The sequence below is a fragment of the Cricetulus griseus genome, chromosome 4 (genome assembly GCF_003668045.3).
Source record: "Cricetulus griseus strain 17A/GY chromosome 4, alternate assembly CriGri-PICRH-1.0, whole genome shotgun sequence".
Taxonomy (NCBI): Eukaryota; Metazoa; Chordata; class Mammalia; order Rodentia; family Cricetidae; genus Cricetulus; species Cricetulus griseus.
Window position 1 is genome coordinate 66,962,212 of NC_048597.1, and position 16,093 is coordinate 66,978,304.

At 45.1% G+C, this 16,093-nt stretch overlaps 1 protein-coding gene across 4 annotated transcripts in view; it reads left to right on the top strand.

Annotated features, from left to right (window-relative positions):
* The window catches only part of Liph (lipase H), a 63,511-nt gene extending 47,771 nt beyond the window's left edge, over positions 1 to 15,740 (top strand). For all 4 annotated transcript variants that reach the window (XM_027413010.2, XM_027413008.2, XM_035444694.1 and 1 more), the window contains 5 exons: positions 2,658 to 2,825; positions 4,584 to 4,679; positions 8,726 to 8,837; positions 13,285 to 13,458; positions 14,856 to 15,740. In XM_027413010.2, the coding sequence (XP_027268811.1) occupies positions 2,658 to 2,825; positions 4,584 to 4,679; positions 8,726 to 8,837; positions 13,285 to 13,458; positions 14,856 to 14,934 (629 nt within the window). In that variant the 3' untranslated portion in view covers positions 14,935 to 15,740. The remainder of the gene's footprint in view (positions 1 to 2,657; positions 2,826 to 4,583; positions 4,680 to 8,725; positions 8,838 to 13,284; positions 13,459 to 14,855) is intronic.
* Positions 15,741 to 16,093: the final 353 nt, after the last annotated feature.

Consider the following 16,093-nt stretch of genomic DNA (forward strand, 5'->3'; position numbering starts at 1 on the left):
TCACAGGTGTATGCCACCATTGCCCAGCTGGGGTCTGGTTTTCTTATTCTCCTTCACTGTACCACACAGAGGCCGTTCTAGTCAGCTGTTTTACCCCAAAGGCCCGTTTTCCTTTTGACAATGAATGAACACTGTGGCAGTGATAAGAACTACTCTTTGATCCCTTGATCTTTGGAGTTCCTGGAGGTACCAGTGACCAACCAGAAGCTCCTCACACAACTTCTAATTTAACTCTGAGTAGGAAGAGGTCCCAGCACTTGCAGAGTCTGTGTAAACTGTGCTTTCTCACCACCCACCAGGTCCTAATTACCAATCCGATGTGTGCCTGGCGCTGTTCTAGGATCTACAGCAGTGGATTAAATAGGCCCAGTCCTCCTTTACAAAGGAGCCACAATTATTCTATGAAAGAGAGACAATAATTTAACCAAAGGATTAAAAATGGCCGGGTGCTGGTGCACACCTTTAATCCCAGCACTCCAGCGGCAGAGGAAGGTAGATCTACAAAGCGAGTTCCAGGACAGCCAAGAACGTCACACAGAGAAACCCTGTCTCCAAAAACAGAAAAAAAAAAAAAAATTAAAAATGTGTTTTTTACAGGCAGTTGTGAATCATCTGCCATGAGTGTTGGGAACCAAACTCAGGTCCTTCACAAAAGCAGCAGGAACAGTTAAATGCCCCGACCACTGAGCCATCTCTCCAGATCCAGGAAGCAGTTCTTGATTAGACTAAATGTTGATATTTAATGGTGAATGGTCAGTTTTTTGGAAGCTCAAAAGTTTACCACATAGTACACCCGTGATCCCATCATTGCGGAAGTGGAGGCAGGACTGTGAACTTGGGGCTAGTTTGGACACTGGGATCCTGTTTCTAACAACAGAACAAACAGAGAAGCTATATTGAGGGGGCCAGGTAACAGAATAGGACCATTGGAGTGGGATTTGTTCATGACGGTTCCATACACTGATATTTCAAATTTTGTGTCCGTTAAAAAATTCCCAAATAATAAGGCAGATTCATGAGGCCAATTTGTGTTTCAAGCTCTATTTAAATAATAGGTAAGGAAAAATAACTAACAGCTAATTTACTTCTCCCCCCGACACACAAACCAGACAGGGTTTCTCTGTATTGCTTTGGAGCCTGTCTAGAACTTGTTGTGTAGACCAGGCTGGCCTCGAACTCAGAGATCCTCCTGCCTCTGTCTCCTGAGGGCTGGGATTGCATTAGTAGGCCACCAGTGCCCAGCTCCTAATTTACATTTTTTATTAAATTTTTTCATTTATTTTGCATACTGACCAGTTTCCCCTGCCTTCTCTCCCACTTTCCCTCCCCTACCTCCCTTCTAACCCCCAATTTACATTTTTATTACAATTTTTATATATGAGTGTGGTCACATGTGTGCCAGGTGGTAGACGATAGCTTGAAGAATTCAGTTCTCTGCTTCCACCCTGTGGCTCCCAGGGTTGGAACTCAAGCCATCAGGCTCGATGGCAGGTGTCTTTGCCTGTTCAGCCAAATCTTGCCATTTGAATAATGGTTTTGGTTGCCATCTGACTTTCTGATGCCCTTTTGCTAGCACCATCAGTGAATATGGATGTCAACCTGAGTAGCTGACACAGCAGCTGCCTGCTCTGTGAAGCGACTTTACAAAACTAGGCGTTCTTCAGATTCACAGGTGTGTTGTGGTGATCCCAACTCCCGAGCCTCCTCTAAGTCGTCAGTATTTGGCAGTAGTCCTGAGCTCTGCATTCCATCAAACATAACTATGATAAGAGCAATCTGTTGCTCCAACACTGGATAGTGGTATCTGGGTCTATGTGTGTGCGTGAGGGGTGATTTAGCACTGGGTGCATGTGCCCATGCATACATGTGTAGAGGCCAGAGGATGTTCTCATGGGCTGCTCTCCATCTTGTTTTTTTGAGACAGCGTCTCTCACAAACATGGAACTCCCTCTGTAAGCTAACCTGGCTGGCCAGCAAACCCCTGGAAGCCACTTGTCTCCACATATCCAGTGCTAGGGTTACAGACCTATGCTGCTCTGCCTGGTTTTTTACATGGATGCTGGGGAGCCAAGCTCAGGTCTTTATTCTGTGCTGAGCCGTCTCTACAGCCCTCCCTATTAGTGATTCTGGAGAATGGAATTAGAGCCTTGTACATAATAGGCAAGCACTGTACCAGTCAGTGCTACCCTCTCCCCACCTGAAAGTGTGTGTGTGTGTGTGTGTGTGTGTGTGTGTGTGTGTGTGTGTGTGTTGTGCATGACAGCATGATTGCCTGTGGAGGCCAGAAGAGGGTGTTGGATCCCCTGGAGCTGAGTTACAGGCAGTAGTGAGCCACCAAAGTGGGTGTTGAAACTGAGCTGGAGTCCTCTGGAAGAGCAGGAAGCTCCCCTAAGCACTGAGCATCCTCTCCAGCCCCACCTGCCCTTCCCCCAAGGTTTGCCTTTGTTTTCACAAAGGTTTTTACCCTCCACCTTGCCACAGGCCACCGTGAATCCCTGTCCATGGCTCTCATAAGGATTATGTGGAACTGAGCACACGGAAGCTTTCTGTGTCGTGCTTGGCATTCGGAAGCTGGGATCAAGTGTGGTGGTGTTTATGTAAAATGAGATGTGTTTCTGGTAAACCCTGCCTTTGCTCTCGGTCCCTTTATAATCAAGGCATGAAGTACTTCAAGTGTGACCACCAGATGTCCGTGTTCCTGTACATTGCATCCCTGCAAAATAACTGTTCCATCAGCGCCTACCCCTGCGACTCCTATCGGGATTACAGGAATGGCAAGTGTGTTAGCTGTGGCGTTGGACAGATGGTGGCCTGTCCCCTCCTGGGTAAGTCCAACAAGTTCCATCTCTGATGGGCAGCATGTTTCATACAGATCCTAGAGTCATTTTACTCTCTAAGAATTCATCTCGGTTTGTATTTCCTAAAGTTTTAGCAAGTCAGCTTTATTTACTATTTGAGATAAGGCCTTGCTACATAGCTTAGGCCGGTTCGAGCTTACGCTGTAGCCCAGTCTGGCCTTGAACTTGGGACCTTCTTGCCAGAGCCTCCAGAGAGGTAAGCACTACAAGAGTGTACTGCTATCCCAAACATTAGAACCAACTTTTCCTGGACAGCTTGCTCTCTGAACTACTCTAGACTTGAATTATAGTGTTAGGGTTAGGCATGACGGCTCTGCAGGAAGGATTGAGAGTTTGGGGCTAGACTGGGTTACACAGAGACCCTCTTTTTCAAAAACAACATTAGCCCCCCCTCCCCCTGCCCATCCCCCACCAAAGCCAAAACAACAAGTGGCAGCTAGCTTGTATGCAGTGTTAGAAGACCAGTCTACATTGGATTCCACATGGAGGTTGTGGCAGCCCTCCTTCACATACTATTCTGTCACGGGAAAGAACACACTAGAGCATCTGCAAGCCTCCTCAGGCTTTGCAGAGCCTGCCCTTGTTGGGACAGGAGCTCTCACTCTGTGTACACAGCTCTCTGCTGGACTGGGGAAGGTCCACAGTGAGCTAGGGACCTGGCTCAGGCTGAGCCTTGCAGAGTGATGTCTCTCAGCATGTTGTGTCTATAAATGCTTTCCCTCTATACTCAAGCCTCTGTGTTCACATGCCAGGATCTGGAGGGGAAAAGATACTCTAGACACCACTTCGATATTTGCCAGCAGTTAGAGGACATTTTCTAGGTAGTCAGAACTTCAAGACTGGTTGGCTAGGAGGGGCCGATTTTCCCTGACACATGGAAAGAGGCTCCACTGGGCAGCATTCAAGCTTGTCTCCCAGAGGCATTCACTGTGTGGAGATATTCATCTGGCTCAGTGACACAGTTATACACCAAGCTACATCCTGTACCCTTTAGTGGCCTTATTTTAGTTCCTCAAGAAAGGTCTGGGGCCTAGAGCAGGCCTATAATCCCAGGTATTGAGGATCCTAAGTTCAAGGTCCTATCTCCAAAACAATATTAAACAAACCAACCACAGTGGGCCTATGTAACTTAGCAAGACTCTGTATCAAAATAAAGAGCAAAACAAAAAGGCCGTGGATACAGCTTGGTGGAAGAATGCCTGTCTAGCATGCTCAAGGCTCTGAAATGGTTTCTAGCACTGTGTGTGTGTGTGTGTGTGTGTGTGTGTGTGTGTGTGTGTTGCTTGGTGTAAAGAGTGAATAATTTGCATTCATGAGGCCTGGGCCCTATCTTCAGAATGAAACAAACAAGACGAGATTGCTTTGCAATAGTGAATAGTGGTGCTGTTTTAAGTATGGGTCTCAACCTGGCTTAATGCTGAAAATGAATGCATGACTGAAAACTATCTGTGTGATCAGTGTGTGCCACTCCCATTCTGCTGAGCTACTGTGGGCCAGTAAGGGAGAGGTCACACACAGTAGGGCCTTTCTGTACTTCAGTTCTTATGATGGGGACAGCCAGCAAGAGGTAAGAGCATTGACATGATGTTCCTGGTGACCTTTCTCGTCCTCACAGAGGGGGCTGGAGGAGGAGTGGGAGAGAGTTGTTGCAAACTTACTGTTGTCTTGTCCTCCGTGGCTTTCACATTTATGTAACACACGTTGGTGTTTCTGACTTGTTTTTAGGCTACTATGCTGATAACTGGAAAGATTACTTAATGGACAAAGATCCTCCGATGATGAAGGCGTTCTTCGACACAGCTGAGAAAAAACCATTCTGCAGTGAGTGGTGAATGTGTGTTGCTTGTTCTGTCTGACCCTGGCATTTCCGGGGAGGACAGAGTGGTAGCTTTCTGGATGCTTGCTGATGAGGACAGTGGCAGACAGAGCTTGGTGTCTGGAGATAAAAGAATGTAACACAGCTTCTATCTAGAAGAGCTGTGTGACTTTGGTCAACTTCTCTGAGTATCACGGGCTGGTTTGGTAAATGGAGCCAAGCATGCAGGTCATCTAGGTTCTTAGGACTGAAGTGAGCCTGAGTCTCAGTACCAGCACCCGGGACAGTCACTGTCACCTGAATTCCTCCAGGAAACTGTTTTTTAACAGATATGAAGTTGGGGTCAGGAACAAACAGGTAGATGCCGCACTTTGTTCTGTTCTGTTCCACACTGGGGGCTTCTCGAACCTACCACCCACAGACCCTTGGTCTGTGAACATTTCTTTCTCTTTTTTTTGAAAATAATGTTTTATTTTCATCTATTTTAGCTGTCTCTCCCTGTATTCCCTCTCCACTCCCCTCCCCCATTTGATCCTCCCATTCCAGCTCCAGCCCCCATCCATATCTATTCTGTTTCACTTTCCTAATGAAATCCATCTGTTCCCTTAAGTCCCTTACTCTATGCCTACCCTCTGTGGTTCTATGGATTATAACTTGGTTATCATTGACTTAACAGCTAATGTCTACATATAAGCGGATACATACCGTATTTGTCTTTCTGAAATACCTCACTCAGGATGATTTTTTCTAGTTCCAGTCATTTGCTTGCAAATTTCATGATGTCATTTTATTTTGACAGCTGGGTAATAATACTCCATTGTGCAAAATGTACCTCATTTATCCATTCTTCTGTTGAGGAACATCTATGCTTCCAGTTCTGGCAATTATGAATAGAGGAGCAATGAACATGGTTGAACAAGTGTCTCTGTGGTAGGGTGAAGCATCCTTTGGGTCTATGCCCTAGTGCTGGATCTTGAGGTAGATTGACTTCCATAGTGGCCATACAACTTTGCACTCCCAGCAACAATGGATGAGTGTGTTCTTATTCCACACCCTCTCCAGCATGAACTATCACTTGTTTTGTCCATCTTAGCCAATCTGACAGGTGCAAGATGGAATCTCAGAGTCATTTTGATTAGCATTTCCCTGATGAGTAAGGATTTGGAATATTTTAAAGTGTTTTTCAGCCATTTCAGTTTTTTTTCTATTGAGAGTTCTCTGTTTAGATCAGCACCCCATTTTTAATTGGGTTATTTTTTCTTGATATCCAGTTTCTTAATTTATTTATATATTTTGGATATTAGTCCTCTATCGAATAAATAGTTGGTAAAAATGTATTTCCATTCTGTAGGCTGCCACTATGTTCAAAGGATGGTGTCCTTTGCCTTATGGAAGCTTTTCAGTTTCATGAGGTCCCTTTTACTAATTGTTGATCTTAGTGCCTGCCCTATCAGTGTTCTGCTCAGAAAGTCTTCTGTGCCAATAGTTCAAAGATACTCTCCTTTTCCTCTTCTATCAGGTTCAGTGTATCTGGTTTTATGTTGGTCTTTGATTCATTTGGAGCTGAGTTTTGTGCAGGGTGATAAGTATTGATCTATTTGGATTCTTACACATGCAGCCATCCAGTTTGACCAGTACCATTTGTTGAAGATGCTGTCATTTTTCCAGTGTGTATTTTTGGCCTCTTTATCAAAAATCAGGTGTCCATAGGTGTGTGGATTTTTGTCTGGGTCTTTAATTTGATTCCATTGATCATTGTGTCTGTTTTTTTGTGCCAATACCATGCTGTTTTTGTTACTATAGCTTTGTAATTAGGAATGGTGATACCTCTTGCAGTTATTTATTGTTCAGAATTTATCTACCCTGTTTTATGTTTTGTTTTTTGAGACAGGGTTTCTCTGTGTATCCCTGGCTGTCCTAAAACTCTCTTTGTGGTCCAGGCAGGCCTTGAACTCCTGCCTCTGCCTCCCAAGTGCTGGGATTAAAGGTGTATACCACCACCTCTAGTTCCTATCCTGGGTTTTGGGGGTTTCCATACTAAGTTGAAAATTGTCCTTTCAAGGTCTTGAAGAATTTTGTTGGAATTTTTATGGGGATTTCGTTGAATCTGTAGATGATTTTTTTTTTGTAGGATGGCCGTTTTTATTAATCTATGAGCATGGGAGATCTTTCCATCTTCTAATATCTTCTTCAGTTTCTTTCTTCAATGACTTGAAGTTTTTACCATACACATCTTTCACTTGCTTGGTTAGCAGTTGTTCTGCTACAGAGCTGGGGATGAGACTGGGGCATTGGACACATAGAAACGGTGGGAGAGGTGAAGATCTGTAGTCTACCTGCTTCCCAGGCAGGAGTGGCCTGTGGGCTCCAAGGGGGTCAGTCTGTGAACATTTCAGACATCCCCAAATAGGCAGGTGTATAAAACTGATACAGAGGCTAGAGGGATGAATGGCTTGGCTGTTAAAGGCTAGGCTCACAAACAAAAAGGTAAAATTTTGACACAGAAATGAAACATTCGCTGATAATAAATCATAAATAAGGTTGTTTAAAAATAATTCTTGGGTATATAAATATAATTTATAATTTATTAAAGACAAAAGCAAAATTATATTCTGATGAGATAGACAAGCTCTTTTCCCTAAGGAGCTAACTCTTGGTTAAATATCTACTACTGCTTCATACAGGGCATCGTTGGTGTTTTACAGAGCTCATCAGCATTCTCGTTTTATAATAACCATGGACAAGCAGAGCAAAATGGCAGAAGGTGTACCATCAATTGTCAGGAATTCTGTCCTTATCCCAAGTCAGAACTCCTTTAGTTGTTTTTATTTTTAAAGTATTTTATTTATCTGTTTTATGTGGATGAGTATTTTGCCTGCATGTGTGTCTGTGTACCATGTGAATGGTGCCCACAAATGCCAAAAGAGTGTTCTAGGTCCCCTGAAACTGGAGTTAGAGATGTTTGTGAGTCACCATGGGGATGCTAGGAATTGAACCATGGTCCTTGGAAAAGCAGCCAGTGCTCTTAACTTTTGAGCCATTGCTTCATTTATTTATTTATTTATTTATTTATTTATTTATTTATTTTTAATGATAAGTGTGTGTGTGTGTGGTGTGTGTGGTGTGTGTGTGTATGTGTGTGTGGTGTGTGTGTATTTGTGTGTGGTGTGTGTGTGTGGTGTATGTGTGTGTGGTGTGTGTGTATTTGTGTGTGGTGTGTGTGTAGTGTGTGTGTGGTGTGTGTTTGTGTGTGTGTGTGTGTGTGTGTGTGGTGTGTGTGTGTATGTGTGTGTGTGTGTATGTTCTGGAACAGCCTGTGAGTGGAGGCTAGAGGACGACTTGCAGGAATCCATTCTTGATCAAATTCAGGTTGTCAGAACTGGCAGCAAGTGCCTTTCCAGTGAGCCATCTTGCCAGCCTCCGACAGTGATTTTTAAAACCAAACATTCTGCCACAGTACAATCCAAAACTATCCCAATGTGGCACTGGCATGCTGAGAAATAATGGCAGGAAAAGTTAAAATTTTCCATAATTCAAGCACTGTTTGCAAGAGCAACTCCACACAAAATGATAGTAAGTTCACTTAAAACATCACGAGATTATTTTGTGTTTTTTGTTTGTTTGTTTGTTTGTTTTTGTCAACTGGATTATAGCATTCTTTAGCATGAACTTTTTGGCTGAGTCAAAAGGTTGAACATACCTGCCAGCCTATGTATGATCCCTGCTCATGGTCACTAGAGAGAGAGCACTGAGCTCTGCTGTCACCCATGGCATCTGTACCATAGGGAAGAGCAAGAAGTAGAAAATCCCATCGTGGGCGGCCTGGTATGGCTATGGTGGCACACACCTGTAGGTCATCCTCACCTTCATAGTGAGTTTGAAGGACCTGGACTCAAAAAAAACAACAACATTAAAGGTTAAAGAAAATACCTTCCTGGATCTTTGCAGAGAAACTACAGAGGGAAAAAAAAAGGGATCTTGTCTTTTGAGACCTGGCTCTACAGGAGAGTTCTGGGGTACCTCTCTTATGGGTTCTCTCCCTGTTTTACAGTGTATCATTATTTTGTGGACATTATATCTTGGAATAAGAACGTAAGAAGAGGGTTCATTACAATCAAACTGAGAGGCGAAGATGGAAATATCACAGAATCCAGAATTGATCAGTAAGTTAAGCTCCAAGCTTGGGTTTGCTAGTTGAGATGTCCTTGTCACTTAGCATCCTGTGGCCTTCTTTGTGCTTCTGAAGGCAGAAGGGACGCTTGTTCATGGGCTTGCTCTGCCCATTGTTCACCTTTGCTTTCTACAAGAGCAGTGGGTACAGTGGGTACAGTGGCTTCCTTCCCTTCTCCTCTACTTCTTTTTTTTTAAAGATTTTATTTACTTTTTATGTATACAGTTATCTGCATGCATGCTTGCACAACAGAAGAAGGCACCAGATCTCATTACAGAAGGTTGTGAACCACTATGTGGTTGCTGGGAATTGAACTCAGGTCCTCTGGAAGAACAGCCAGTGTTCTTTGTTATACCCCCAGAAAACTCAGGCCTCCGGGGTCTCAGCCCAGGACCACGGTTACTCCAATCACCAGGTGGATTCGAAAGCTTGCTGCAAACTGCATGAGGCTTTATTGTTGTTTAATGAGCTAACCCCACCCGTTAGCTCGGTTCTTTCACCTACCTGCCATGGCGGATGGCTAACAACCAGCTGCATAGAGATTTTGTAGGGCAGCATAAAGGGAGTGTCTAGGGGTACGCAAAGGCTCAGGATTGATGTGCCTCCAGGCTTGGAGGACTTGTCCTGTGTTGATTGGCCAACTGGTTGTTATGGCCCATAGGCCCTCCCAGGGTGGTTGTTATGCTCTGCGCATCATTGCTTGTCCATAAAGCACACCCAGAGCCATAAAGCATAGTGCCACCAGCTAACTTCTGATTGGTTCCTTGCCACCAGGCAGGCATCTGACCTCCTAGTGACCAAGACAAGGTCAGAAAAGCACGTGTTACTGTCATGGCTGCCGAAAAGGGGAGCTGGTCCCTTCATTCTTAACCTCTGAGCCATCTCTCCAGCTCTCCCCTCCCCTTCTTTCCATCCCCCCTCCTGCCTTTCTCCCCCCTTCTCTGTGTCTCTCTCTTGCTTGTTTTCATTTTTCTTTCTTCTCTTTTTATTTCCAACAATTCCATGTTTAAAACTAAAAATCATTCATGCCTTCTGTAAAAGTTCAAGCCATGAAGGACTGTGCTGGTCAAGCTGCACTGGCAGAACACACCTGAAATCACAGCACTTGGGAGGCAGGGTCAGGAGGACCGGGGCAAGTGTTAGGCTAGCCTGGACTCTACAGGGAGTGTAAGACCAGCGGGGCTCATGTAGTAGAACTATTGCAAAACCCCAAATAGGCTGGAGTGATGCTCTGCAGTTAAAAGCACTGGCTGCTATTCCAGAGGATCAGATCAGTTCCTAGAGCCCCTGCAGTGGCTCACAACCACCCATAACTCCAGCTCCAGAGCATCTGAGCATCTGATGCCCTCTTCTGTCTTCCAAAGGTACTAAGCATGTACAAGTGGTACCCAGACAGACATGCAGACAAACACCCCACACATATAAACAACTATAATAACAACATCACTCCCAAAAAAGGGATGTGCAGACTCAAGCATTTTACATTGTGTATGCATATTTTATACATGTGTGTGTGTGTTTGTTATTGTTAATCATATTCCACAAATTCATGTAAGTATGATTTGTCAATACAAAATAATATTAATTTAAAAATACAGAGGAATACACAATATAAAAATGCAGCCAGGCATTGGTGGCCATGCCTTTAATCCCAGCACTCGGGAGGTAGAGGCAGGCGGATCTCTGTGAGTTCGAGGCCAGCCTGGTCTCCAGAGTGAGTGCCAGGTTAGGCTCCAAAGCTATACAGAGAAACCCTGTCTCGGGGAAAAAAAATGCAAGGAGATTTTTACAGATTCTGTTTTTCTTTTTTTTTTTTTTTTTTTTTTTTTTGAGTGGGGAGGTTCAAGGCAGGGTTTCTCTGTGGCTTTGGAGGCTGTCCTGGAACTAGCTCTTGTAGACCAGGCTGGTCTCAAACTCACAGAAATCCGCCTGCCTCTGCCTCCCAAGTGCTGGGACTAAATGCCTGCGCCACCAGTGCCTGGCTCTTTTCTTTTTCTAAAAGATTTATTATGCATATATGTATATATGCCTGCAGGCCAGAAGAGGGCACCAGATACCATTATAGACGGTTGTGTGCCATTATGCGGTTGCTGGGAATTGAACCCGGGTTCTCTGGAAGAGCAGCCAGTGCTCTTAATCGCCAGGCCATCTCTCCAGTCTCCCAGATTCTGTTTTTCAAATGTTTTCATTTTTTTTGAAACAAACAAACCCCCACATTTTATTAAACAGTTCTTGGGCAAGTGGGCCTGGGTTGTATAAGAAAGCAGGCTGAACAAGCCATGGAGAGCAGGCCAGCCAGCAGTGTTCCTTCATGGCCTCTACTTTAGTTCTTGCTGTGCTAGAATTCCCTCAGTGATGGACAGTGATCAGATGCATAAGTTAAATAAACTCTCTCCTTCCCAAATTATTCTTGGTCACTTCTATTGCAGCAATAGAAAGCAAACTAAGTCAGTGCCTTTAAAAATATATAGCTTGCATTTATAATAGTAGTTTTTGGTTATTGAATCAAGAGTACGGCACACATTGCTTAGGGAGTTTCTAGGCCAAACCTTGTGAGATGCTAATACCATGTACTCTACATAGGAAGAAACCGAGGCTGGAGAGCTGAGTGGTTTGGTCAGTGCCACACACCTAGTCAGTGTGAGTATGGTGGGAGGAGCGTGCCTGTCCACCAAGTACCTGCATCACTCTATGACTGAGTCTGCTGCTCCCACTGAGCTAACACCTGCCCCCACCCTGGGCACTTGAAGTCTGTGAATAGTGGTGTTTTTCAGGGTTCCCCACTCATTTGTTTCAGATCTGATACCCCCATGCCCACAGTGGACTAGTGTTTCTGAAAGGGTAGTGTGGGGAGGGCATCTTGAAAAACCAGCCTCAGGTGGTACGTGGCTATGAGTTAAGGCGAGGGAACCAGAACAGATCTGACCTGGAATCCGTATTTTCAGAATATGCAGCACTTAAGGGGTCTGGAAGACACTGTGTGGTCACATAGAGGAGGGGCGGGGCAGAGCAGGGCAGGGCTCTGACTGGATTTGGGTGTTCACCCCAGTCACTGTTTTCATCTTTCCTTTACGTACATTGGAGAACCTCTTTTTTTAATGGAATAAATCTTTATCAAATGTGAATCCCAAATTTGAACTTACTAAGTAGTCCAAAGTAACCTTACCCTTTTGCCTTTACTTCTTGGTTAAGATCAAGGCCCTGGACCAGTGAGTTGGCTCAGTGAGCAAAAATCATTTGTTGCTAAGCCCGATGGAATGTGAAAACCAACTCCCCCCACAAGTTGTTCTCTGACCTACATTGCACCATGCATGCTTACATCTGTACACAAAGATAGAGAGGGTGAGACAGACAGACAGACAGACAGAGAGATAGAGATGAGATAGAGAGGCTGATAGAGAAGTAGATAGATGATAGATAGCCTATATGTGTAATTGAACAATTATCTTTTAAGAGCTAATCTTTAAGAGAAAAGGCAAACACAAGAAGGTGACCTTCTCCAGACCTCATGGTAAGGTAAGACCTGCCGAACCTGGAAAGTTGGGCTGGAGGATTGCAAATTCAAGGACTACTTAAGATAGGGAGTGTGTTGAAGGATAGGCTGGGCACCTTAGTAAAGTCCTGTTGCAAAGACAGAAGTCAAAAGCAGATTTGGGAGGCTGCTCGGTGGTAGATGGCTTGCATGAATGGTTCTGTGATCTGCAGTACTGGGAGAGAGGGGAAGGGAGACAGAATTGGAGCCTTAACATCTTTAATGCTTCTTTCACATTCCATTTTTTTAATGGTGAAAATAGCACATATTTAGAATTAGCACCTGGACTCAATCTAGATGGTTGCAATTTTGTTGGTAACATCCAGTGCATCATAGTCAGAAACCCCAGTGATCCTCAGGCATCTCTCTCTGAGGAAGCCCAGCACTGTTCTTACTCTTCCGGGAAGCTGGGAAAGGAAGCCACAGATAACTGACAAGCACCCTGGGTTTGGGGCAATGGGCTGGCTCCAGACATAGGTCTCAGATTGGGATTAGGGGAGTCACACAGGTGTTTGTTACCCCAGTGGGACTGGAATCCCATCTAAGGCTTCACAGAGTATGCGTGGCAGGGCCGGAAGAACTCTGTGCTGGGTTTCATCTCCACACTGTTGCATATAAGCCCTATCACACAGACAGCCTGGGCTCCACAAACAGCTGTAGGAATGTGCCGGAGATTCAGACACCATCTTGAACACAGTAGACAGTCACAGTAGTGCTTTTCCAGTGTCACTTTGGAGGTCAATAGCTTCATTTAGGCAGTCCTTCAAACTCAGGGGTCTTTGCTTACTAAGTCAGCCTGTGCAGGCAAAGGGACTGAAGTGTCGTCACCTGTGATGAAGACTTGGAGGCTGGAAGCAGCTTTCTCTCATAGCAATATACAGTCATTTTAAAATGCCATTTCTTCCAGTGAACCATCGACATTTCAGAAATACCATCAAGTGAGTCTACTCGCAAGATTTAATCAAGATCTGGATAAAGTGGCAGAAATTTCCTTGCTGTTCTCCACAAAGTCTGTTGTCGGTCCAAAGTACAAGCTCAGGGTCCTTCGAATGAAGCTGAGGTCCCTGGTCCATCCAGACAGGTGAGCCACAGGCAGGTTGGGCAAATTCCTGTTACCTCCTCTCCTCTAGTTCATTCGTTCGTTTCTTCCTTCCTCCCTCCCTCCCTTCTTTCCTTCCTTCCTTCCTTCCTTCCTTCCTTCCTTCCTTCCTTCCTTCCTTCTTTCCTTTCTTCCATTCCTTCTGAGGCAAGGTATTATGATGTAGCCCAGGCTGGCCTCAAACCTGTGGCAATTCTCCTGCCTCAGGCTTCAAAATGATGAGTTTCTTTTAATTAAAAATTTAGGGTTCTGGACGGGGGTTGGTGGCTTGTGACTTTAATCCCAGCACTTGGGAGGCAGAGGCAGGTGGATCTCTGTGAGTTCAAGGCCAGCCTGGTCTATAGAGTGAGTTCCAGGACAGGCTCCAAAGCTACACAGAGAAACCCTAATCTCAAAAAAAAAAAAAAAAAAAATTAGGGTTCTGTGTCAGGCAATGATGGCACACACCTTTCATCCCAGCACTTGGGAAGCAGATCTCTGTGAATTCAAGGCCAGCCTGGTCTACAAAGTGAGTTCCAGAAAAGCCAGGACTGTTACACAGAGAAACCTGTCTTGAAAACAAACAGAAAAAAAAAATGGTGTACTGCAAAAATATTTACAATAAAAGATTCTTTAAAAGGGTATTCATTATATCTTATAATAGGGTCTTTTAATTAATTGATCAAAACATTTTTTTCTTGGCCTGGCAGTGCAGGTCTGTATTCCTAGCTGGTCTGGAGGCTGTGTGTCAGGGCCGTGATCTAAAGTTCAAGGACTGAAGAGGCTACATGAGTCCAGGGCAAACCCGGCAACTCACCCCTAACCCGTTTCAAAGCAAAAAAAAGAGCCAGGTGGTGGTTTATATCCCAGCACTTGCAAAGTAGAGGTGGAAGAATTGAGAGCGGAATAGAGGACCTGGGTTCATTCCTAGCACCCACATGGTGCCCCACAACCATCTATAAACTGCAGTTACAGGGAATCTGACGCCCTCATCTGGTCTCCACCGGTGCCTAGCATACACGAAGGTGTAACACTCATACATATAAAACAAAATTTCTTCAAGACAGGGTTTCTCTGTGTAACAGCTCTGGCTGTCCTGGAACTCCCTCTATAGCCCATGCTGGCCTCGAACTCACAGAGATCTGCCTGCCTCTGCCTCCCAAGTGCTGGGAATTAAAGGCATGTGCCACCACTGGGCTATAAAATAAATATTAAAAAAAAAAGTGTAGTAGAGTTGAATGAGATTCCACACCCTGCTTTCTTGTGCACGAATGCCTTCCCTAGCCATTTGCCTGTCTCATTAGAAACAACTGCTCTACAATCCACACTGGAAGGAGGTGCTCACCTAACTAGACTGGAGGTTTTGACAGTTCACTGACGAGGGTCTTTGGTTTCCCCAGGCCTCACTTGTGTCGGTATGATCTTGTCCTTATGGAAAATGTTGAGACGTTCTTCCAACCTATTCTGTGCGCAAAGTAGTGGGTGTAGCTCCTGTCTGAACACACGGACAGCAGTGACACCAGGATCTCTACGGCTCCAGGCTCTTGATGCCTCACCCTACTTCGTCCTGAAGGCTCCAAAAGCATGGAAAAAAACCCAAGGTTATTTTCAGCAGTGTCTCATGGATGTCACATCATGAAATGTCAAAGGACCTGTGGTTATGAAACAGCTCTGGGAGGGGAGCCCCTAACTAGGGCAAGACAGAAATAGCTGGGCTCCCGACAGCAGAGCGCTTTGTCCGGCCACGTCCTGGGCCTCGCTTGTTCCGAACTGTCAGCTCTGTTGCCTGTCATGTCACACCCTCAGGGCCATGGGTCAGGCATCTCGGGAGTGGAGTGAAGGCTAGAGGCCTCACTGGATTTTCGTTCCCCTTGGGCCCACTCCTCCACCATCGGAGAACAAATCGGACTACCTCATGGGGAAGTGTAGGTTGGGAAGGCTAGTCTAGGGTTTGTGAAATCCCCTGAGTCCACAATGTGAATATGCTTTTATTTTGATATGGCTTAGCTCTCATGTATAGATATGAAACCTCTCCTTTTCAATACCAGCCTCTCTCCTGGACTGGATTTTGGGGTGGCAAGAAGGCTCTGGCTTCCAGCCATTTCTGAAGTGATGCTGATAGCCAGAGGCTGGGATGGACTCAGAGCCCCAAGGTCTGTACTGAGACACCAGGCACTAAGTGGGAGGAAGGAGAAGAAACAGGAGCAGCATCACTCGTGGACCATGCAGAGAGAGAGGCTGGAGGAAAAAAAAAAAATAACGGGCTTGCTTTGACGTTGCAAAAGCATCAATTACAGGACAGTTTTTCTGCCCTGGGATTGAACACACTAGGTCCAGTGAGCCCTGATCTCAGCTCCAGACTTTATTTAAAGCCATCCTTAAGAATGGTTTCGTCCCTGGTTGTTGGTTAATCCATTAACTAGGCTAGGAAATTCTTTAAGATGCAGAGATGCAAAATAGAAACAAATAGTGCACACCCCACCAGTGCTAACTTTCTGCCACAATGCTCTAACTTGTGGGGCCCCCGTGAATGCAGAGCATGGCCCAGTTCTTGGTGCATGAAACCTTCAGGAAGTCTTCTGAAGCTTCCCTGGAGGAAGAAGAGACCTGCAGCCAAGTTAAGAGATCCCAGAGGGCC